The sequence below is a fragment of the Leucoraja erinacea genome, unplaced genomic scaffold (genome assembly GCF_028641065.1).
Source record: "Leucoraja erinacea ecotype New England unplaced genomic scaffold, Leri_hhj_1 Leri_1093S, whole genome shotgun sequence".
NCBI classification, from domain to species: Eukaryota; Metazoa; Chordata; class Chondrichthyes; order Rajiformes; family Rajidae; genus Leucoraja; species Leucoraja erinaceus.
Window position 1 is genome coordinate 4,683 of NW_026575334.1, and position 25,314 is coordinate 29,996.

Here is a 25,314-nt window from a genome sequence, read left to right on the forward strand (position 1 = left end):
GCTCTGCTATGCCTTGGGTCCAAAAGAGGATAGATAGAAAATACTTAATGGTCTTTGTAAGAAGATTTTAATAAGCTCTTCTACATTTAAGGTAAATTGACATATTAGAGGCAAAACGCATTTTCAATATACAGGTCTCTCCACACAACTGAAAACAATTGCATTTAAGTGATATATCATCCATTGTTCAGGCAAGTAGCACTAGGTTACAATAAACTTCCTACATATTCCAGGAATTCATCTCATAAAAATGGGAGAGGCTTAAATGCATTGTAAAATCATAAATCCATGTTGACTTGGACTAATCCTTTTACTGCTATCCAAATGCCCCATTATTACATCTTTAATAATTTACTCCAGCATCTTTCACACCACCAAAGTCAGGCTAACTGGTCTGTAATTCCCCGTTTTCTCTCTCGCTCCTTTCTTGAAAAGTGGGATAGCATTAGCTATCCTCCAATCCACAGGAACTGATCGTAAATCTATTGATCGTTGGAAAATAATAGAAACATAGAAACATAGAAATTAGGTGCAGGAGTAGGCCATTCGGCCCTTCGAGCCTGCACCGCCATTCAATATGATCATGGCTGATCATCCAACTCAGTATCCCGTACCTGCCTTCTCTCCATACCCTCTGATCCCCTTAGCCACAAGGGCCACATCTAACACTCTTAAATATAGCCAATGAACTGGCCTCGACTACCCTCTGCGGCAGAGAGTTCCAGAGATTCACCACTCTCTATGTGAAAAAGGTTCTTCTCATCTCGGTTTTAAAGGATTTCTCCCTTATCCTTAAGCTGTGACCCCTTGTCCTGGACTTCCCCAACATCGGGAGCAATCTTCCTGCATCTAGTCTGTCCAACCCCTTAAGAATTTTGTAAGTTTCTATAAGATCCCCTCTCAATCTCCTAAATTCTAGAGAGTATAAACCAAGTGTATCCAGTCTTTCTTCTTCATAAGACAGTCCTGACATCCCAGGAATCAGTCTGGTGAACCTTCTCTGCACTCCCTCTATGGCAATAATGTCCTTCCTCAGATTTGGTGACCAAAACTGTACGCAATACTCCAGGTGTGGTCTCACCAAGACCCTGTACAACTGCAGTAGAAACTCCCTGCTCCTATACTCAAATCCTTTCGCTATGAAAGCTAACATACCATTCGCTTTCTTCACTGCCTGCTGCACCTGCATGCCTACTTTCAATGACTGGTGTACCATGACACCCAGGTCTCGCTGCATCTCCCCTTTTCCTAGTCGGCCGCCATTTAGATAATAGTCTGCTTTCCTGTTTTTTGCCACCAAAATGGATAACCTCACATTTATCCACATTATACTGCATCTGCCAAACATTTGCCCACTCACCCAGCCTATCCAAGTCACCTTGCAGTCTCCTAGCATCCTCCTCACAGCTAACACTGCCCCCCAGCTTAGTGTCATCCGCAAACTTGGAGATATTGCCTTCAATTCCCTCATCCAGATCATTAATATATATTGTAAATAGCTGGGGTCCCAGCACTGAGCCTTGCGGTACCCCACTAGTCACTGCCTGCCTAATGAAGAACTCAACCATATTATGGTAACTCTTGCCCAAGGGGGCACGTACAACAAGATTGCTAACTAACCCTTCCTCATTACTCAATACCCAGTCTAAAATAGCCTGCTCTCTCGTTGGTTCCTCTACATGTCAATCATATGTATAAATATATATATGTATGTGTATATATATGCATGTATGTGTATATATGCATGTATATGTATATGTGTGTATATATATGTATATATATGTTTATATGTGTGTATGTATGCATATAAATGTATCCATATGTATGTGTATTTATGTGTGCATATGTATGTGTATACGTATGTATGTATGTGTATATATGTGTGTGTATATATGTATGTGTATATATATGTGTGTATAAATATATATATATGCATATATATATTATTACTATATAATTATATATATAATTGCCTTTATGGTTTATGTATATCATCTTACAAGACAAATAAATTAATAGTGATTATTTAAATCAAAGTTGCTTCTGATCCATGAGAATAAACTTAATTATCTCTAACTTGCCTCTCACACACAGACACACATTCATATAAATATATATAATATGTATACGTTAAATTTAATTTTGTGCAGTGTGTGTTAAAGCAATACAATGCAAGGGAAACTACGCAAAGGAGGGGGCTGTTCCCGCTACAAGATACTCGAGGATCTTTGCTTTGGATCAAAGATTATAGCGGAGCTCTATAATCTTTGCTTTGGATCACAGCGGGTGGAAGTCGCGTGTCGCATTGAAAAATGGCGGCCGTGACGTTCTGTCACGTACTACACGCCAGTCCATTGGATTTCGAAGGAGTGGTCTATCTTGCTCCTCTAGGATCTTTGATTGAAACTGCACCAACAGTGACAGGCCTGGATAGAGTGGATGTGGAGAGGATATCTCCAACAGTGGGAGAGTCTAGGACTAGAGGCCACAGCCTCAAGATTACATTATGATCTTTTCGGAAGGGGAATTTCTTTAGTCAGAGAGTGGTGAATCTGTGGAATTCATTTCCACAGAAGGCTGTGGAGGCCACAAGTCAGTGGGTATGTTTATAGCAGAGGTTGATAGGTGGATGGTCAAGGGAAAGGGGCGGAACGTGGGCAGGAGGGACTAGTGTAGATGGAGCATCTTGGTCCTCCATGGGCAAGTGGATGAATGAATGAATGAATACATTTATTGGCCAAGTATGTACACATACAATGAATTTGCCTTGGTGCTCCGCTCGCCAGTAACAACACCACATGCAGTGACAATTAATGAATGAATCATTGTAGTTTAAACATGTGAATTAAATAAAATACCAGAATGCGACAATTGGGCCGAAGGGCCTGTTTCTGTGCTGTATCATCCAAGGGAAGAGAATGGGATTGAGAGGGAAAGGTAGATCAGCCATGTTCGAATGGTGCAGCAGCGCGATGGACCGAATGGCCTAATTCTGTCCCATGTCTTATGGTCTCACAGAAGGAGATGGGAACTGGAGATTAAACCCAGATCCATGAATGACCGGTATCTCCTTGGCTCCCAGACCAGAGAGTGACCGGCACCCCCAGACCAGTGAGTGACCAATACCCCAGACCAGTGAGTGACCAATACCCCAGACCAGTGAGTGACGGGTACATCCCAGACCAGTGAGTGACCAATACCCACAGACCAGTGAGTGACCAGGGTACCCAGATCCCAGAATACCCCAGTGAGTGACCAATACCCCCCCCAGACCAGTGAGTGACCGGTACATCCCAGACCAGTGAGTGAGTGACCAATACCCCCAGACCAGTGAGTGACCAGTACATCCCCAGACCAGTGAGTGACCAATCCCAGACCCAGACCAGTGAGTGACGTGAGACCAGTGGTGACACATCCCAGACCAGACCAGTGAGTGACCAATACCCCCAGACCCAGTGAGTGACGGTACATCCCAGACCAGTGAGTGACCAATACCCCCCAGACCAGTGAGTGACGGGTACAGTCGGGGTACATCCCAGACCAGTGAGTGGTGACCAGCTCTGTGGGGGGGAGACGGGAAGGTCTGGACCCAGGGTGAGGGTTGGGGGTCACTCGGGTCCAGGGGGGGGACTCAGGGGGTTGGGGGTCACTCGGGGCGGGGGTCCAGGGGGTGGGGGGGGGGGGGGGGGTCACTCGGGTCCAGGGGGGGGGGGGGTGGGGGGCCATTCTCGGGCACCGCCATTCACACTCGGGTCCAGGGGGGGGTTGGGGGTCACTCGGGTCCAGGGGGGGTTGGGGGGGTCACTCGGGTCCAGGGGGGGGGGGGGTTGGGGGGGGGTTGGGGGTCACTCGGGTCCAGGGGGGGGGGTTGGGGGTCACTCGGGGGGTGGGGGTCACTCCAGGGGGGGGGTTGTTGGGTCCAGGGGGGGGGGGGTCACTCGGGTCCAGGGGGGGGTGGGGGGGTCACTCGGGGGGGGTTGGGGGTCCCCGGGGCCAGTGCGACCCCACCCCGGACTGTCGTGTTTCCGTGGCCGGCAGGTGGACGGACGGACGGACGGACGGTGGTCAAGGCGCGATGGCAGCCGAGGCAGTGGACACGGAGCTGATCCGGGTGCTAGTGGAATGCACCCTGGCCATCATTAAACCCGACGCCGTTCACAAGGAGCTGGAGATCGAGGAGATCATCCTGCAGTCCGGTTTCCTCATCGTCCAGGTGCCGCCCGGACCCGACCCGACCCGACCTGACCCTTCCCTCCAACCTGCCCCCCTCTCCACGGAGCCACCTCCACCCACTCACCAACCCGCCCCGCTCAAATATTCTAGCAGCAAAATGAGACCATTCGGCCCCCATCAAGTCCACTCCCCCATTCAATCATGACTGATCTATCTCTCCCTCCCAACCCCATTCTCCTGCCTTCTCCCCATAACCCCCGACACCCGCATTAATCAAGCATCAATCTATCTCTGCCTTAATATTATCCACTGACTTGTGGCCTCCACAGCCGTCTGTGGCAATGAATCCCACAGATTCACCACCCTCTGACTCAATACATTCATCCTCATCTCCTTCCTAAAACAACGCCCTTTAATTCTGACTCTCCCATGAGTGGAAACATCCTCTCCACGTCCACTCTATCCAGGCCATTCACTGTTCTGTATGTTTCCATACAGAGTGATACAGTGTGGAAACAGGCCCTTCGGCCCAACTTGCCCACACCGGCCAACAATGTCCCATCTACACTAGTCCCACCTGCCTGCACTTGGCCCATATCCCTCCAGACCTGTCCGATCCATGTACCAGTCTAAACGTTTCTTAAACGTTGGGATAGTCCCAGCCTCAACTACCTCCTCTGGCAGCTTGTTCCATACACCCACCACCCTCTGTGTGAAATAAATACTCCTTAGGTTCCTATTAAATGTTTCCCCTGTCAACATGAGCGTATGTCCTCTGGTTCTCGATTCCGCTGCTCTGGGCAAGAGACTAAGACTCAGGTAGGGAGGAGGTTGCCGGCCAGCCGGGGGTCGGGAGCAGACACTGACCAGATCTCTCTCACCCCCAGCGGAGGAAGCTGCACCTCAGCCCCGAGTTGGCCAGCGAGTTCTACAGCCAGCAGAGCGGTCAGCTCTCCTTCCCCAGCCTGACCGCCCATCTCTGCTCCGCGCCGCTGGTCGCCCTCCTCCTGGCCCGAGACTCCGCCGTGCAGCGCTGGAGAGAACTACTGGGACCTGTCGACAGTCAGCGCGCCCGGGAGACCCACCCCAGGAGGCGAGTGTGTGTGGGGGGGGGGGGGGGGGGGGGGGGGGGGGGGGAGATGGGGGGGAGAGAGATGGGGGGGGAGGGGGGAGAGATGGGATGGGGGGGGAGAGATGGGGGGGGGGAGATGGGGGAGAGATGGATGGGGGGGGAGAGATGGGGGGGGGAGAGAGGGGGGAGAGAGATGGGGGGGGAGAGAGATGGGGGAGAGAAGGGGGGGGGGAGAGGGGGGGAGAGATGGGGGGGGAGAGATGGGGGGGGGGAGAGAGGGGAAAGGGGGGGGGGAGGAGATGGGGGGGGAGGGGGGGGAGAGAGATGGGGAGAGATGGGGGGGAGAGATGGGGGAGAGATGGGGGGGGAGGGGGAGAGAGATGGGGGGGGGAGATGAGAGGGGGGGGGAGAGAGATGGATGGGGGGAGAGAGAGAGATGGGGGGGAGAGATGGGGGGGGGGAGGGGGGGGGGAGAGGGGGGGGGGGGAGAGGGGGAGAGGGGGGGGAGAGAGATTGGGGGGAGAGATGGGGAGAGAGGGGGGGGAGAGATGGGGGGGGGGGGGGGGGAGATGGGGGGGGAGAGATGGGGGGGAGAGGGGGGAGAGAGATGGGGGGGATGGGGGGGGGGAGGGAGGGGGGGGAGAGATGGGGGGGGAGGAGAGAGGGGGGAGAGATGGGGGGGGGAGAGGGGGAAGGGGGAGATGGGGGAGAGAGAGAGGGGGGGGGAGAAAGAGAGAGAGAGAGGGGGGGGAGGGATGGGGGGGGGGGAGAGATGGGGGGGGGAGAGAGATGGGGGGAGATGAGAGATGGGGGGGAGAGATGGGAGGGGGGGAGAGATGGGGGGGAGATGGGGGGGGAGATGGGGGGGAGATGGGGGGGGAGAGGGGGAGGGGGGGAGGAGAGAGATGGGGGGGGAGATGGGGGGGGGAGAGATGGGGGGGAGAGGATGAGATGGGAGGAGAGATGGGGGGGGAGAGGGGGGAGAGATGGGGGGGGAGAGGGGGGGGAGAGAGGGGGGGGAGAGATGGGGGGGGGAGAGATGGGGGGAGATGGGGGGGGGGGAGAGGAGGGGATGGGGGGAGAGAGAGATGGGGGGAGAGATGGGGGGGATGGAGATGGGGGGGGGAGAGATGGGGGGGAGAGGGGGGGAGATGGGGAGAGATGGAGGGAGAGATCTTTTATAGAGCGAATGTCCATATTGTCCATCGTCAGAGAACGCAGTGACTTAGAGAGAGAGATGGGGGAGAGAGAGATGGGGGGGAGATGGGGGGGAGAGATGGGGGGGAGAGATGGGGGGGGGAGAGATGGGGGGAGAGAGGGGGGAGCAGAGATGGGGGGGGAGATGAGGGGGGGGAGAGAGATGGGGGAGAGAGATGGGGGGGGGGGGGGGGAGAGATGGGGGAAGAGATGGGGGGGGGAGAGATGGGGGAGAGGGGATAAGAGAGAGAGGGGGGGGGGGGGGGGGAGAGAGTATCGGTGGTGGCCGGAGCAGGTGCGAGATGGGCTGGAAGGGGCGGGTAGGGGGTGTGTGTGTGACCAGGGGCAGGAACGTGCTTCTGGTCAGTGTGAGTCCGGCCATGGTGTCCGGGCTGTGGGGGGGTCAGTGGGTCCGGAGGGTAGAGGGAGGGGGGTCAGTGCGAGTCCGGCCACGCTGGTACTCACAGCCACCTCTGCTCCAGTCTCAGGGCGATCTATGGGACGGACAAGATCAGGAACGCGCTGCACGGCAGCGACTGCTTCACCGCGGCCGAGCGAGAAATCTCCTTCATCTTCCCCAACAGTGAGTGTCTGGGCAAGGGCAGGGAAATACATTAAAGATGGACCCCAGGCCAAGGACCAGCGCTGAGGGTGATCGGCATCGGCAACCAGCTGCCACACGAAGATACAGATAGAAACATAGAAAATAGGTGCAGGAGTAGGCCATTCGGCCCTTCGAGCCTGCACCGCCATTCACTATGATCACGGCTGATCATCCAACTCAGTATCCCGTACCTGCTTGCTCTCCATACCCTCTGATCCCTTTAGCCACAAGGGCCACATCTAACTCCCTCTTAAAAATAGCCAATGAACTGTGTGGCCTCAACTACCTTCTGTGGCAGAGAATTCCACAGATTCACCACTCTCTGTGTAAATTTTTTTTTTCTCATCTCGGTCCTAAAAGATTTCCCCCTTATCCTTAAACTGTGACCCCTTGTTCTGACTTCCCCAACATCGGGAACAATCTTCCTGCATCTAGCCTGTCCAACCCCTTAAGAATTTTATAAGTTTCTATAAGATCCCCCCTCAATCTTCTAAATTCCAGCGAGTACAAGCTGAGTCTATCCAGTCTTTCTTCATATGAAAGTCCTGACATCCCAGGAATCAGTCTGGTGAACCTTCTCTGTACTCCCTCTATGGCAAGAATGTCTTCCCTTAGATTAGGAGACCAAAACTGTACGCAATACTCCAGATACAATTACAACTTACAGATAAATACAGGAAGGGTTTAGAGGGATATTATCCAAATGTTAAATATGATGTCTTCAAGAGAGAGTTAGATTTAGCTCTTAGGGCTAACGTAGTCAGGGGATATGGGGAGAAGGCAGGAACGGGGTACTGATTGGGGATGATCAGCCATGATCACAGTGAATGGCGGTGCTGGCTCGAAGGGCCGAATGGCCTCCCCCTGCACCTATTGTCTATGTTTCTATGATTAGATTCATAACTTACTGAACAACAAACATCTTAATCCCTGGACAGTCGCTGTGTTAAAAATCTGAGCTCAGCAAAAAGCATTTGAGCCAGAGAAGTTGGCTTAGTGTGTGTGAATGTGTGTATGTGTTTACGAGTGCGTCTGTGTGTTGTGTGTGTGCATGTGTGTATATATATATATATATATATATATATATATATACCATATTATGCTTATATATATTATCAGAGATAATATATATAAGCATCTGGATAAACAGGGTCTGATTAGGAACAGTCAACATGGATTTGTGCCTGGAAGGTCATGTTTGACTAATCTTCTTGAATTTTTTGAAGAGGGTACTCGGGAAATTGATGAGGGTAAAGCAGTGGATGTTGTATATATGGACTTTAGTAAGGCCTTTGACAAGGTTCCTCGTGGAAGGTTGGTTAAGAAGGTTCAACTGTTGGGTATAAATGCAGGAATAGCGAGATGGATTCAACAGTGGCTGAATGGGAGAAGCCAGAGGGTAATGGTGGATGGCTGTTTATCGGGTTGGAGGCAGGTGACTAGTGGGGTGCCTCAGGGATCTGTGTTGGGTCCTTTGTTGTTTGTCATGTACATCAATAATCTGGATGAAGGTGTGGTAAATTGGATCAGTAAGTATGCAGATGATACCAAGATAGGGGGTGTTGTGGATAATGAAGAGGATTTCCAAAGTCTACAGAGTGATTTAGGCCATTTGGAAAAATGGGCTGAAAGATGGCAGATGGAGTTTAATGCTGATAAATGTGAGGTGCTACACCTTGGCAGGACAAATCAAAATAGGACGTACATGGTAAATGGTAGGGAATTGAAGAATACAGTTGAACAGAGGGATCTGGGAATAACCGTGCATAGTTCCTTGAAGGTGGAATCTTATATAGATAGGGTGGTAAAGAAAGCTTTTGGTATGCTAGCCTTTATAAATCAGAGCATTGAGTATAGAAGCTGGGATGTAATGTTAAAATTGTACAAGGCATTGGTGAGACCAAATCTGGAGTATGGTGTACAATTTTGGTCGCCCAATTATAGGAAGGATGTCAACAAAATAGAGAGAGTACAGAGGAGATTTACTAGAATGTTGCCTGGGTTTCAACAACTAAGTTACAGAGATAGGTTGAATAAGTTAGGTCTTTATTCTCTGGAGTGCAGAAGGTTAAGGGGGGACTTGATAGAGGTCTTTAAAATGATGAGAGGGATAGACAGAGTTGACGTGGATAAGCTTTTCCCTTTGAGAATAGGGAAGATTCAAACAAGGGGACATGACTTCAGAATTAAGGGACAGAAGTTTAGGGGTAACATGAGGTGGGACTTCTTTACTCAGAGAGTGGTAGCGGTGTGGAATGAGCTTCCAGTGGAAGTGGTGCAGGCAGGTTCATTGGTATCATCTCAAAATAAATTGGATAGGCATATGGATGAGAAGGGAATGGAGGGTTATGGTACGAGTGCAGGCAGGTGGGACTAAGGGAAAAAAGTTGTTTGGCACGGACTTGTAGGGCCGAGATGGCCTGTTTCCGTGCTGTAATTGTATATGTGTGCGCGTGTGTGTGTACGCATGTGTATGTGTGTTTTTTTGTGTGCGTGTGTGTTTTTGTTTGTGTATACATGTATGTATGTGTATATATTTGTGTGTCTATATATGTGTAGGTGTACATATGTGTGTACATGCGTATGTGTGTGTGCGCGTGTGTGTGCGCGTATGTACAAACACACACACACACATATCTGTAGGTTACGATTAAAGTTTTTCCCGCACCTCCTTCTACCGAGGGAGCAGATAAAACATATTGTGTATGTTTCTAAATACAGGCTGTCCTGTAGCTGGTTGGGCCATGGCCTTGTCAGCACGGCCAGGGTGGGCCGAAGGGCCGGTTTCTGTGTTGTGCTTCTCGGTCGGGGTGGGGGGGTGAGTGAGGCCTGTGTTGACCCGGCTTTGTCCGTCCTGCAGCCACTATCGAGCCGTTCCCCAGTAGACAGGCGGCTGAGAACTATCTGAGCAAGTACGTTAATCCCACCTTGCTGAAGGCGCTGACCCAGCTGTGTAAACTCAAGCCCACCAACCCTGTGGTAAGTGGCGCCTGGCAGGCGGGGGGGGGGGGGGGGGGGGGGAAAGAGAGAGGGAGGGGAGTGTGGGGAGAGAGGGGAGTGTGGGGAGAGAGAGGGCTGTGGGGAGAGGGGAGTGTGGGGAGAGAGAGGGCTGTGGTGAGAGAGGGGAGTGTGGGGAGAGAGGGGGGTGTGGGGAGAGAGGGGGGGGGGGGGGAGAGGGGGGAGTGTGGGGAGAGAGGGGGTGTGGGGAGAGAGAGGGGGTGTGGGGAAGAGGGAGGGGAGTGGGGCGTCACAGCGGTAGAATGCTGCCTCACAGTGACAGAGACCCAGGTTCGACCCTGACTACGGGTGCTGTCTGTACGGAGTTTGCACGTTCTCCCCATGATCACGTGGGGTTTCCCCGGACATTCCGGTTTCCTCCCACACTCCAAAGACGTGCGGCTTCATTGAGTTGTAACTTGTCCCAAGTGTGTGTAGGGTTGTGCTTAAATGCGGGGGATCGCTGATGGGTGCGGACTCGGTGGGCCGGAAGGCCCCGTTTCCCTAAACTAAACCAACAGACCTAAACCTGCCTCGTCCCTCTACCCTCACCCTGGCCCTCTCCTTGTTCACAGATCTGGTGGTGTTAGGTAAATTGATTGGATTAAAGGCCGATAAATCCCCAGGGCCAGATAGGCTGCATTCTTCTTCTTGGTTCTTGGGTCCTCCAAAATATTCCAACTGGAATTTAAACTGGAGGTGGTGAAGGGAGGGATTAAGCCAGAAAGGGTATAAAGAACACACACTATAGAATTTGACATAAAACATCCCCATACAGCAGAATCAAAGTTTCCTACTGTGTGGGAAGGCACCAAAGTCAGTCTCTTCCTCCACTGTTCCTCGTGGTCAGGGCCTCCCCAAGCCCTCCGCTGTTGCAGCTACGGGCAGCCCGATGTCCAGGACTCTCCCCCCTCAATCTCCTAAATTCTAGAGAGTAGAATCCAGAGCTCCACGATGTTTGAGCAGCGGCCCAACACTCCGGAGCTCCAAACTGCGACCCAGGTAGGCATCGCCCGCTCCGCGGTGACTCCAGCGCTGTGCCCGCCGCTGCAGCAACCCTGGTCCGGTTCCCGGTCCCCGGCAGGAAAGGCCGCTCTGATCCAGCTGGTAGGCCACGAGGTGGGGGGCGAGGATGCGACTTGGAGAAATAGTCGCGTCCCCGCCAGGAAGAGACTGGGAAACGGTTTCCCCCCTTACCCTGCCCCCCTCCCCCACATAGAAAAGTTAAAGTTTCCCCCAACACAAAACTTAAGACTTAACTAAAAATAAAAAAGATTGAAATAACACAGGCTATAGGTAGAGGCTGCTGCAGTGCAGCGCCCCCTCCGGTTCCCCAGAGTACTTAAGGAAGTAGCCCCAGAAATAGTGGATGCATTAGTGATAATTTTTGAAAACTCATTAGATTCTGGAGTAGTTCCTGAGGATTGGAGGGTAGCTAACGTAACCCCACTTTTTAAAAAGGGAGGGAGAGAAAACGGGGAATTACAGACCAGATAGTCTAACGTCGGTAGTGGGGAAACTGCTGGAGTCAGTTATTAAAGATGGGATAGCAGCACATTTGGAAAGTGGTGAAATCATTGGACAAAGTCAGCATGGATTTACAAAAGGTAAATCATGTCTGACGAATCTTATAGAATTTTTTGAGGATGTAACTAGTAGCGTGGATAGGGGAGAACCAGTGGATGTGGTGTATCTGGACTTCCAGAAGGCTTTCGACAAGGTCCCACATAAGAGATTAGTATACAAACTTAAAGCACACGGTATTGGGGGTTCAGTATTGATGTGGATAGAGAACTGGCTGGCAAACAGGAAGCAAAGAGTAGGAGTAAACGGGTCCTTTTCACAATGGCAATCACAGTGACTAGTGGGGTACCGCAAGGCTCAGTGCTGGGACTCCAGCTATTTACAATATATATTAATGGTTTGGACGAGGGAATTGAATGCAACATCTCCAAGTCTGCGGCAGTCATACATATAATACAATACAATAAAACAACAATAAACACATATTAACATCCATCACAGTGAGTCCACCCAACAACTCCTCACTGTGATGGAGGCAAAAGTCTTAGATCTGCAATCTCTTCTCCTCTCTGCGCTGGTGCGATACTCCCCAGGGCGATGTTAAAAAACAGTCCCGTGGCTCAAAAAACACCGTGGCCCGGGGTGGTTGAAGCTGCCGCCCACCAGTTCTGCAGACGCAGCCGCTGGCCCGCGGCCGAACCCCGGACTCAGGCCACCGCCGCCAGAACACCGTCCCAGCCACCCTCACGTGAGTACCGCACCGTCTTCAGCCTCGGGGACATGGGCGTCGCTTCTTCCCCGGGCTGGGCTGCACTGACTTGGGCGCCGAACCTCCCTCGGGCTGCGAGCGCCGCACCTCCCCTAGCTCGGCCACTCCGATGGGAGCCTCGTTCCACCCTCGGACTGGCCGCCCTCACGGGAGCGTCCCAAACTCTTCCAGCCCTGAGCCCTGAGCCGGACCACCCTCACGGGAGCGAGCTCAAAGCAAGTCCTGGCGGGCTCTGCCTCCGGAGCCTCGAGGTCGTCAGCTCCATTAGACCTCATCGCAGACGGAGGCAGAGAAGGGGAATACGACAAAAAGGTCGTATTCCCCCGCAGGGAGAGACTGCAAACCCCGTTTCAACACCCCCCCCCCCCCCCAAAAACACAAACTAAAACCAAAAAACTAGACTAACCAAAACAAAATAAACAACATAAAAAACACAAAACAACGGGACTGCCGGTAAGCCGCTGCAGCCAGAGCCGCGCCGCCACTCCAATTTTGTTCAGACTTCGGTCTGAATGACAATAAAAGGCTATCTATCTATGACACGAAGCTGGGGGGCAGTGTTAGCTGTGAGGAGGATGCTAGGAGGCAGCAAGGGGACTTGGATAGGCTGGGTGAGTGGGCAAATGCATGGCAGATGCAGTATAATGTAGATAAATGTGAGGTTATCCACTTTGGTGGCAAAAACAGGAAAGTAGACTATTATCTAAATGGTGGCCGATTAGGAAAAGTGGAGATGCAACGAGACCTGGGTGTCATGGTACACCAGTCATTGAAGGTAGGCATGCAGGTGCAGCAGGCAGTGAAGAAAGCGAATGGTATGTTAGCTTTCATTGCAAAAGGATTTGAGTATAGGAGCAGGGAGGTTCTACTGCAGTTGTACAGGGTCTTGGTGAGACCACACCTGGAGTATTGCGTACAGTTTTGGTCTCCTAAACTGAGGAAGGACATTATTGCCATAGAGGGAGTACAGAGAAGGTTCACCAGACTGATTCCTGGGATGTCAGGACTTTCATATGAAGAAAGACTGGATAGACTCGGCTTGTACTCGCTAGAATTTAGGAGATTGAGGGGGAATCTTATAGAAACTTACAAAATTCTTAAGGGGTTGGACAGGCTAGATGCAGGAAGATTGTTCCCGATGTTGGGGAAGTCCAGGACAAGGGGTCACAGCTTAAGGATAAGGGGGAAATCCTTTAAGGCCGAGATGAGAAAAACATTTTGCACACGGAGTGGTGAATCTGTGGAACTCTCTGCCACAGAGGGTAGTTGAGGCCAGTTCATTGGCTATATTTAAGAGGGAGTTAGATGTGGCCCTTGTGGCTAAAGGGATCAGGGGGTATGGAGAGAAGGCAGTTACGGGATACTGAGTTGGCTGATCAGCCATGATCATATTGAATGGCGGTACAGACTGGAAGGGCCGAATGGCCTACTCCTGCACCTATTTTCTATGAAACACAAACAGAAGCAGGATGAGGCCATTCGGCCCTTCCACCAACACTGCCATTCAATATGATTATCCAAAATCAGTGCCCCGTTCCTGCTTATCCTCCATATCCCTTTAGCCCTCAGAGCTAAATCTAACTCTTGAAAACATCCAGTGAATTGGCCTCCACTCCCTTCTGAAGCAGAGAATTCCACAGATTGACAACTCTCTGGGTGAATAAGTTTTTTTCCACATCTCAGTCCTAAATGGCCAACCCCTTATTCTTAACCTAATTCTATTTGTGTAAACCAGCGATCGCTGCCCTTGCACGGACCTGGCAGAATCCTCTCAGCCTGCTGCTTCTTGGCTTGGGTCACCACCAAAGATACCAGAGGAGCCTTTGGTCACCACTAACTGACCATAGTTTCTCACATGGCAATCTGCAAAGCCACACACACACAGAAATCCAGTCCAGTCCTAATGGCCTCTGGGAAGAAACTCCTTCTCAACCTCTCCGTTCTCACAGCATAGCAACGGAGGCATTTGTCTGACCATAGCAGCTGGAACAGTCAGTTGCATGGATGGAAGGTCTCCCATAATCATATTGGCTCTGGAGTTGCACCTCCTGATGTATAGTTCCTGCAGGGGGGCGAGTGAAGTTCCCATAGTGCGTTCGGCCCAAAGTACTACTCTCTGCAGAGCCTTCTTGTCCTGGGCAGAGCAGTTCCCAAACCAGATGGTAATGTTCCCGGACAAGATGCTTTCCACCGCCACTGAGTAGAAGCACTGGAGGATCCTTGGACACTCTGAATTTCCTCAATTGCCCGAGGTGGTAAAGGCGCTGCCTTGCCTTACTCACGAGTGCGGAGGCGTGTGATGCCCATGTCATATCCTCAGAGATGTGGACTCCCAGATATTTAAAAAGTTCACCTTATCCACAGGATCCCCATTTATCCTCAATGGAGTGTACGTCCTCGGATGATGTGCCCTCCTAAATTCCATGATCAGCTCCTTCGTTTTTTTGATGTTCAAGAGGAGGCTGCTATCCTGGCACCAGAGTGCGAGATCAGCCACCTCCTCCCGGTAGGCCTTCTCGTCGTTGTCTGAGATCAGGCCCACCACCATAGTGTCATCAGCAAACTTAATTATTGAGTTGGAGCTGAACCTAGCCACACAGTCATGTGTGTACAAGGAGTACAATAGGGGGCTGAGGACGCAACCCTGGGGCGATCCTGTGCTCAGGGCGAGGGACTTCGATGTATTCCCTCCCATCTTGACTACCTGGGGCCTGGTGGTGAGAAAGTCCAGGACCCAGGCACACAGGGGAGTGTTGAGCCTCAGTTCCAGCAGCTTCCCGGCCAGTCTGGTGGGGACTATCGTGTTGAAGGCTGAACTGAAGTCTATGAACAGCATCCTCATGTAGCCCCCCTTCTGGCTGTCAAAGTGAGAGAGAGCGGGGAGCAAAACCTGGGAGACTGCATCGTCCGTGGATCTGGTCGAATGGTATGCGAATTGTAACGGGTCCATGTTGCGAGGGAGGAAGGCGCAGATTTGTTTCTTCACCAGCATCTCAAAGCATTTCATGACTACCGAGGTAAGGGCCACACACAGGAGACGGTAGTCATTCAGACAGGCTGGGGCGGTATTTTTAGGTACCTAAAAATGGTACCTTTAATAACACTTTATTAGATTAAAAAAACCCAGATTAAAGCGATAGATACAAAGACATATAAATACGAGACTGGATCAGCAGCCCAGCTGGACACAGGACGGCTCCTCTCCCCCTCATAGGACACGTTTACGATTCATTTGTGCTGTCCCGATGGTACACTCGTTCACCTGGACAAGGACAGAGAGCAGTTAAGTCAGTAACCTGCTTGTTCCCTTGCTGCACCAACTCTGAGATCAGAGATAGATGGTAGTAGTCACACAGCCGCCGCCAGTGGCCACACACACAAAGCAGCCAGTGGCCACACACACACACACAGTGGCCACACACACACACACAGTGGCCACACACACAAAAGCAGCCAGTGGCCACACACACACACACACACACACACACAGTGGCCACACACACACACACACACAGCCAGTGACGACACAGCCATGTTGCAGCCCTGGTACAGCTCACTGCCGCCCCAACAACCACACATTGTCACACTCTGCCTACCTGACTGGCAAACCGCAAAGTGTTGAGGGATTCATGGAAGTCTTCTTCCAGCGGCGACACGTTGACAAACATCAACCTGCGGGACAGACGGGTCAGTTACAAACTAGGTAGCGTCCCAGGGCACAAGTTACAGTAGAGGAGGAGATGACTACTCACGTCTTTGAATTTCCTCCCAAGCTGTTCTGCAGCAGGTGGGTCAGCTTACTATTGCGGTAAGGGATGTGAGCTTCCTGGAAGAGAGAAGGGAGAGAGGGGTCAGTCACACAGGGTCCCCCTCACAGACCCACAGGGGTCCGTCACACACAAGCCCCCCCCCCACCCACACACAGGGCCAGGAACATGGTGAGCATCTCGGCAGTCCGCATGGAGCGGCTGGTACAGAGCAGCCTGCCCAGCCCTGCTCCCACACGCAGATCCGTTGACACAACCGTCCCCTGCCCACAGCCCCGTAAGACACCTCACCCACACACTGGCACAGTGCAGTCCAGCATTGTGTAGCTCCACACCCCAGCACAGTGCAGTGTGTACCTCCACACCCCAGTACAGGGTACAGTGTACAGTGTACAGTGTGTAGCTCCACACCCCAGTACAGGGTACACAGTGCAGTGTGTAGCTCCACACCCCAGTAGAGGGTACAGTGTACAGTGCAGCAGTGTGTAGCTCCACACCCCAGTACAGGGTACAGTGTACAGTGCAGCAGTGTGTACCTCCACACCCCAGCACAGTGTACAGTGCAGTGTGTAGCTCCACACCCCAGTACAGGGTACAGTGTACAGTGTGTACCTCCACACCCCAGTAGAGTGTACAGTGTACAGTGTGTAGTCCACACCCCAGCACAGTGCAGTGTGTAGCTCCACACCCCAGTACAGGGTACAGTGCAGTCCAGCAGTGTAGCACAGTGTAGTGTGTCACTCCACACCCTCACCACAGGGTACAGCCTGCACACACAGGTAAACGGCAAACACGGTTGCTAAGGCAAGCCAGCCAGCAGTAGGTGTGAGCACAGGCCCGTCCCACTGGTGTGCTGGGCCTCACCTTGTTGGACAGTGACAGAATGACGAGTCCGAGGCAGGACAGGCTGGTGTTGATGGCCTGAGCCTCCCGCAGACGGTCCCCAGTCGAGTGAGATTTATCCAGGTGCTCGCTGCCCGCCAGGTCCACCAGGCACAGGGTTGCTAAACAAATGTAACAGGGGCGTTAGTCAATTATTGCACAGGACCCTCGTGTAGCAGGGCGACTGCTCTGGACAGGGAGCGGGCAAGCTCTCTGGTCCTAATAACAGGGGCATTAGTACTTTACACACGGCTCTCATGGAGCCAGGCGACAGTTCCGGACAGTGGATATTTTGAAGGCAGAGATAGATAGATTCGTGATTAATGTGGGTGTCAGAGGTTATGGGGAGAGAAGGCGGGAGAATGGGGTTGAGAGGGAGAGGTAGATCAGCCGTGATTGAATGTTGGAGTAGGGCCGAATGGCCTCATTCTGCTCCTATCACTTATGAAGGGGTCACAATTTAAGGATAAGGGGGAAATCTTTTAGGACCAAGATGAGAAAAACATTTTTCACACAGAGTGGTGAATCTGTGGAATTCTCTGCCACAGAAGGTAGTTGAGGCCAGTTAATTGGCTATATTTAAGAGGACGTTAGATGTGGCCCTTGTGGCTAAAGGGATCAGGGGGTATGGAGAGAAGGCAGGTACAGGATACTGAGTTGGATGATCAGCCATGATCATATTGAATGGCAGTGCAGGCTTAAAGGGCCGAATGGCCTCCACTCCTGCACCTATTTTCTATGTACCTATCTAAATGCTTCTTCAACATTGCGATAGTACCTGCCTCAACTATCTCCTCCAGCAGCTCGTTCATATACCCAACACTCATTGTGTATAAAAGTCACCCTGTATTTGAAGAAGGACATTCTTGCTATGGAGGGAGTGCAGCGTAGGTTCACCAGGTTAATTCCCGGGTTGGCGCGACTGTCATATTCTGTAAGAGAATGGAGGGGCTGGGCTTGTATACTGGAGTTTAGAAAGATGAGAGGGGATCTTATTGAAACATATAAGGTTATTAAGGGTTTGGACACATTAGAGGCAGGAAACATGTTACCGGTGTTGGGGGAGTCCAGAACCTGGGCCCACAGATTAAGAATAAGCCATTTAGAACGGAGACAAGGAAATACTTTTTCTCACAGCGAATTGTGAATCTGTGGAATTCTCTGCCTCAGAGGGCAGTGGAGGCCAGTTCTCTGGATACTTTCAAGAGAGAGCTTAATAGGGCTCTTAAAGATAACAGTCAGGGGATATGGGGAGAAGGCAGGAACGGGGTACTGATTGGGCATGATCACATTGAATTAGCCAGCCCCAGATCATAATGTGTAGGCCTCGACACAACCCCTTACCACCTGGCCCCCAGGAGCTTCACCTGCTCCCTGTCATATAGACAATAGACAATAGGTGCAGGAGTAGGCCATTCGGCCCTTCGAGCCAGCACCACCATTCAATGTGATCATGGCTGATCATCCCCAATCAGTACCCTATTCCTGCCTTCTCCCCATATCCCCTGACTCGGCTATTTTTAAGCGCCCTATCTAGCTCTCTTGAAAGCATCCAGAGAACCGGCCTCCACCGCCCTCTGAGGCAGAGAATTCCACAGACTCACCACTCTCTTGAGAAAACGTGTTTCCTCGTCTCCGTTCTAAATGGCTTACTCCTTATTCTTAAACAGTGGCCCCTGGTTCTGGACCCCCAACATCGGGAACATATTTCCTGCCTTTAGTGTGTCCAAACCCTTAACAAACTTATATGTTTCAATGAGATCCCCTCTTACCCTTCTAAACTCCAGAGTGTACAAGCCCAGCTGCTCCATTCTCTCAGCATTTGACAGTCCCTCCCATCCCGGGAATTAACCTTGTAAACCTACGCTGCACTCCCTCAATAGCAAGAATGTCCTTCCTCAAATTAGGGGACCAAAACTGCACACAATACTCCAGGTGTGGTCTCACTAGGGCTCTGTACAACTGCAGAAGGATCTCTTTGCTCCTATATTTGATTCCTCTTGTTATAAAGGGCAACATGCCATTCGCTTTCTTCCCTGCCTGCTGTACTTGCATGCTTACTTTCATAGACTGATGTACAAGGTCCCCCAGATCCCGTTGTACTTCCCCTTTTCCCAACTTGACACCATTCAGATAGTAATCTGCCTTCCTGTTTTTGCTACCAAAGTGGATAACCTCACATTTATCCGCATTAAACTTCATCTGCCATGCATCTGCCCACTCCCCCAACCTGTCCAAGTCACCCTGCATTCTCATAGCATCCTCCTCACAGTTGACACTGCACCCAGCTTTGTATCACCCACATTGGTTCAGCCAGGTGGGACTGTTAGCTCACAGTCGGTGCCAGCCACTCACAATGATGCAATTACTCACATCTACACACCAGGCCGTTGGCAGAGTTACTCCCTTCTATGTAGAGCTGGAAGACACTGTGGCTCCTTGATGATTGATGGTTGCTGGCTGTCGCTGCCACTGAGCGGTTCGTTTTGGCAGTGGCAATCAACTTGTTGACCTATGGGGAGAGCACAAGCACTCAGTCCAAACCCAGAAGCTCAAACTAACACTGACCAAAAGGGAAGACAGAGTGCTGGAGTAACTCAGCGGGTGTCAGGCAGCATCTGTGGAGAACATGGATAGGTGACGTTTCACAGAGTGCTGGAGTAACAGCGGGTCAGGCAGCATCTGTGGAGAACATGGATAGGTGACGTTTCACAGAGTGCTGGAGTAACTCAGCGGGTCAGGCAGCATCTGTGGAGAACATGGATAGGTGACGTTTCACAGAGTGCGTGAGTAACTCAGCGGGTCAGAGTGAGAGAACATTGATAGGTTTGTATGCGTGAGTGAGAGCGTGGGGGGGCAGGGCAGGATAAAATATGGTATTGCTTTATAAATGGCACTGTATTCAGTGAGGGGGATGGAGGGGAGGGATGAGGAACAGTGGAAAGTGGGCCTGTTCCCACGGATCTGTGGGCAGGGCAGGGAATAACGTTTACTAGGGGCGGGTACCCACCTCCTCCACTGTGCCGACAGTGATGTACTTCAAGTTGGTGACGTATAGCTCCTCACTCTTATTACTGCGTTGCTTGATCTCATACACGACAGCCTTCTGTGCTTTGGTCACCAACAGGTCACGGATGTTTTCGTTGTAGATCTCCAGAAAGCTGGCCGTGAACTTGTACTGAAACCAAAGCAGAGCAAGCTGAGGGGAACAGCAGAGCTGCCGGTCACTCCCAGGAATATTTAACTCATAACCAGACAACAAGAAACAGTGCTGGTGCAGCTCCCACAGGGCAGCAGCCAGAGCCCAGACAAGAGGCTGCCACAGGGCCCAGAGGCAGAGGCTGCCACAAGGCCCAGAGAAGGTGCTCTCACAGGGCCCAGACAAGGGGCTGCCACAGGGCCCAGAGGCAGAGGCTGCCACAGGGCCCAGAGCCCAGAGCCTAGAGATGGGGCTGCCACAGGGCCCAGACAAGGGGCTGCCACAGGGCCCAGAGAAGGTGCTCTCACAGGGCCCAGACAAGGGGCTGCCACAGGGCCCAGAGATGGTGCTCTCACAGGGCCCAGACAAGGGGCTGCCACAGGGCCCAGAGGCAGAGGCTGCCACAGGGCCCAGAGAAGGTGCTGCAACAGAGCCCAGAGCCTAGAGATGGGGCTGCCACATGGTCCAGAGGCTGCTACAAGTCTCCAGAATCCAGACAAATGCTGCCACAGGGCCCAGAGAAGGGGCTGCCACAGGGCCCCAGAGGCAGAGGCTGCCACAGGGCTCAGAGCCCAGAGGCAAGGGGATCACTTGTGTGTGCAGTCAGGCGGTGGTGCCTGCAACAAGCTACTAGTGGGAAAGCTGTGCCCAAGGCAGAGGGGCAGACAGGGACATCATGTAACAGCTGCACCAGGCCACTCCAGGCCTGACAGCAGTGAGAGCTTGCACTTAGCCAGATACCAATCTCAGGGTCACAGGTACAGAGATGGAGATGTCCGTTTACACAGGAACAGTGGGTTGGGATAGAGCTAGAAGGCTCCCACCAGTTGTGAAGGGTTCGTGTCTAGACTCCTGCCTGCTGGCTACACTGCAGATACTCACCAGCCATCCCATGGTCTCGAGTCTACGTGCAGTGGCGAAGATCTGATCGACTGCGCGTGGAATCATCCCCTTGGTGTCACACGTCAGCTCATCAGGCCCCTCCATGGTGTAGGTCTTGCCACTGCCTGTTTGACCGTAGGCAAAGATACAAACGTTGTAGCCATCCAGGGCAGACTGGGAAAAGAAAGGCAGGCAGTGTCACGACAGGAGAGTCTAACCATTCATAATGCCCACAACCTCTTTGATGCCCATGTCAACCATTCCAAGACAGTGGTGACAAGACAGCATCCGTTACCCACCCACCTGACAAAGGCTGGGAGCTGAACATCCAGGGATATTCAATATTCAGGAGGGATAGAGAGAAAGGAAAAGGAGGTGGCGTAGCGTTGCTGATCAGAGAGGAGATTAACGCAATGGAAAGGAAGGACATTAGTTTGGAGGATGTGGAATCGGTATGGGTAGAGCTGCACAACACTAAGGGGCAGAAAACGCTGGTGGGTGTTGTGTACAGGCCACCTAACAGTAGTAGTGAAGTTGGAGATGGTATCAAACAGGAAATTAGAAATGCGTGCAACAAAGGTAAAACAATTATAATGGGTGACTTCAATCTACATATAGATTGGGTTGAATCAAATTGGCAGGGGTGCTGAGGAGGAGGATTTCTTGGAATGTATGCGGGATAGTTATCTAAATCAAAATGTAGAGGATCCAACGAGAGAGCAGGCTATTTTAGACTGGGTATTGAGTAATGAGGAAGGGTTAGTTAGCAATCTTGTTGTACGTGCCCCCTTGGGCAAGAGATAGAGTGGACCATAATATGGTTGAGTTCTTCATTAGGATGGAGAGTGACATTTTGGGTGTATTCAAACAAAGAAACAATGGTTCTGAACTTAAAGAAAGGTATCAACTTTGAGGTGTATGAGACGTGAACTTGGCCCAAGATTGACTGGCAATTAATTCTAAAAAGGGTTGACGTTGGATTATGCAATGGAAGACACTTTAAAGACTGCATGGATGAACTACAAAATTTGTTCATCCCAGTTTGGCAAAAGAATAAATCAGGGAAGGTAGTACATCCATGGATAACAAGGGAAATCAGGGATAGTATCAAAGCGAAGGATGATGCGTACAAATTAGCCAGAAAAAGCAGCATACCGGAGGACTGGGAGAAATTCAAAGACCAGCAGAGGAGGACAAAGGGCTTAATTGGGAAAGGAAAAATAGATAATGAAAGAAAACTGGCAGGGAACATAAAAACTGACTGCAAAGGTTTTTATAGATATGTGAAAAGAAAGAGATTAGTTAAAACAAATGTAGGGTCCCTTGCAGTCAGAAACAGGTGAGTTGATCATGGGGAAACAAGGATATGGCGGGACCAATTGAATAACTTACTTTGGTTCCGTCTTCACTAAGGAAGATATAACTAATCTGACGGAAATAGCAGGGGACCGCGGGTCAAATGAGTTGGAGGAATTGAGTGAAATCCAGGTTAGCCGGGAAATGGTGTTGGGTAAATTGAATGGATTCAAGGCTGATAAATCCCTCGGGCCAGATAGGCTGCATCCCAGAGTACTTAAGGAAGTAGCCCCAGAAATAGTGGATGCATTAGTAATAATCTTTCAAAACTCTTTAGATTCTGGAGTAGTTCCAGAGGATTGGCGGGTAGCAAACGTAACCCCACTTTTTAAGAAGGGAGGGCGAGAGAAAACGGGGAATTACAGACCAGTTAGTCTAACATCGGTAGTGGGGAAACTGCTAGAGTCAGTTATTAAAGATGGGATAGCAGCACATTTCGAAAGTGGTGAAATCATTGGACAAAGTCAGCATGGATTTACGAAAGGTAAATCATGTCTGACGAATCTTTATAGAATTTTTCGAGGATGTAACTCGTAGCGTGGATAGGGGAGAACCAGTGGATGTGGTGTATCTGGACTTTCAGAAGGCTTTCGACAAGGTCCCACATAAGAGATTAGTATACAAACTTAAAGCACACGGCATTGGGGGTTCAGTATTGATGTGGATAGAGAACTGGCTGGCAAACAGGAAGCAAAGAGTAGGAGTAAACGGGTCCTTTTCACAATGGCAGGCAGTGACTAGTGGGGGTACCGCAAGGCTCAGTGCTGGGACCCCAGCTATTTACAATATATATTAATGATCTGGATGAGGGAATTGAAGGCAATATCTCCAAGTTTGTGGATGACACTAAGCTGAGGGGCAGTGTTAGCTGTGAGGAGGATGCTAGGAGACTGCAAGGTGACTTGGATAGGCTGGGTGAGTGGGCAAATGTTTGGGCAGATGCAGTATAATGTGGATAAATGTGAGGTTATCCATTTTGGTGGCAAAAACAGGAAAGCAGACTATTATCTAAATGGTGGCCGACTAGGAAAAGGGGAGATGCAGCGAGACCTGGGGGTCATGGTACACCAGTCATTGAAAGTAGGCATGCAGGTGCAGCAGGCAGTGAAGAAAGCGAATGGTGTGTTGGCTTTCATAGCAAAAGGATTTGAGTATAGGAGCAGGGAGGTTCTACTGCAGTTGTACAGGGTCTTGGTGAGACCACACCTGGAGTATTGCGTACAGTTTTGGTCTCCAAATCTGAGGAAGGACATTATTGCCATAGAGGGAGTGCAGAGAAGGGTCACCAGACTGATTCCTGGAATGTCAGGACTGTCTTATGAAGAAAGACTGGATAGACTTGGTTTATACTCTCTAGAATTTAGGAGATTGAGAGGGGATCTTATAGAAACTTACAAAATTCTTAAGGGGTTGGACAGGCTAGATGCAGGAAGATTGTTCCCGATGTTAGGGAAGTCCAGGACAAGGGGTCACAGCTTAAGGATAAGGGGGAAATCCTTTAAAACCGAGATGAGAAGAACTTTTTTCACACGGAGAGTGGTGAATCTCTGGAACTCTCTGCCACAGAGGGTAGTCGAGGCCAGTTCATTGGCTATATTTAAGAGGGAGTTAGATGTAGACCTTGTGGCTAAGGGGATCAGGGGGTATGGAGAGAAGGCAAGTACGGGATACTGAGTTGGATGATCAGCCATGATCATATTGAATGGCGGTGCAGGCTCGAAGGGCCGAATGGCCTACTCCTGCACCTAATTTCTATGTTTCTATGATAGAACGGGCTCATAGACCAGGGTGGGTCTACGTTACTGTCATGCCCATCCACTGTGGAAGGGTGACACTAAATGGCCTGCAGTAACTCAGCGGGTCAGGCAGCATCTCTCGGGGAGAAGGAACAGGCGATGTTTTCAGACCATTCTTCATCAGAAGAGAGATCTCGAGCTGAAACGTCACCCATTCCTTCTCTCCAGAGGACACAGCCCTTCCCGCTGAGTTTACCAAGCTTTCTATGAATATCTTGGGTTTTAAACCAGCATCAATCTGCAGTAGACAAAAAAGTGCTGGAGAAACAAAATCACAGTGGGTGCAGCTAGCATCACTATGGAGCGAAGGAAATAGGCGGACGTTTCAGGGCCGAAAACCTTTCTTCAGACTGAAATGTTTCGGGGGGTGGGGAAAGGGAAGAACCAGGGAAAAAGGAATAGGAGCCCGAGGGCCACTGAGGGGATAGTGGGGAATTGGGACCAGGCACAACAGGAAAGATGGCTACACCTACAGAAACAAGCGGCAGGGCTACATAGGTGAATTCGCAGCTAGTATCACTAGCCGACGCGGAGGTGGTAAAATTAAACCCAAGCGTGGAGCATGGAGGTGCTGCTGCTCACAATTTCCGGTGGTGCTCACTCTGGCCATGGAGGCGGCCCAGGGACCGGAAAGTCGGAGTTCGGAAAATGGGAGGGTGGAAGCGAAAGTTGAAGTGATGAGCCACCCGGACAGGAGATCATTGTTGGTGATGAGAACTGATGGTAGGTGTTGTGCGAAACGCGATCGTCAAGCCTGCGGGGTTGAAGTCTCACTGAGGTGGATCATACGCCTGAATATAACCCATCTTTTTTGTGTGGAAGTGGAAAAGACCGATAATAGAAATGGCATTCACTTGGCAAACGTGGTTTTAAAAAAGAGGTGAAGATACTTGATTTAATTCTTGGAAGCAGGTCATTGTGGGTCTTATATTATGTCCTCTTGATTGGTATAAATAGTTTTAGTGTGTGGCTTTGATTTGAAGGCAGAAAATAGATATCCGTGAGGAGTTCATGTGACACATTAGTACCGGTACCGAATTGGGAGAAACTACGCCACTTCGGTACAAGCCACATTAATCGTCTAAACGTGTGATGC

At 51.0% G+C, this 25,314-nt stretch overlaps 2 protein-coding genes across 2 annotated transcripts; one reads left to right on the forward strand and one right to left on the reverse strand.

Annotated features, from left to right (window-relative positions):
* The first annotated feature begins 4,010 nt into the window (after positions 1-4,010).
* On the forward strand, positions 4,011-12,217 carry LOC129715280 (nucleoside diphosphate kinase homolog 5-like). Its single transcript, XM_055665142.1, has 5 exons — positions 4,011-4,213; positions 5,061-5,266; positions 6,925-7,025; positions 9,907-10,043; positions 12,161-12,217. The coding sequence occupies exons 1-5, from the start codon at positions 4,076-4,078 to the stop codon at positions 12,215-12,217; spliced, it is 639 nt and encodes a 212-aa protein (XP_055521117.1). The 5' UTR covers positions 4,011-4,075.
* Positions 12,218-15,462: 3,245 nt separating this feature from the next.
* On the reverse strand, positions 15,463-24,828 carry LOC129715281 (carboxy-terminal kinesin 2-like). The gene is made up of 8 exons (XM_055665143.1): positions 24,820-24,828; positions 21,067-21,240; positions 19,996-20,163; positions 19,359-19,497; positions 16,968-17,107; positions 16,089-16,162; positions 15,933-16,008; positions 15,463-15,598 (listed from the first exon to the last, which is right to left on the reverse strand). Exons 1-8 carry the CDS (start codon positions 24,826-24,828, stop codon positions 15,545-15,547), a joined length of 834 nt encoding a protein of 277 aa, XP_055521118.1. The 3' UTR covers positions 15,463-15,544.
* Positions 24,829-25,314: the final 486 nt, after the last annotated feature.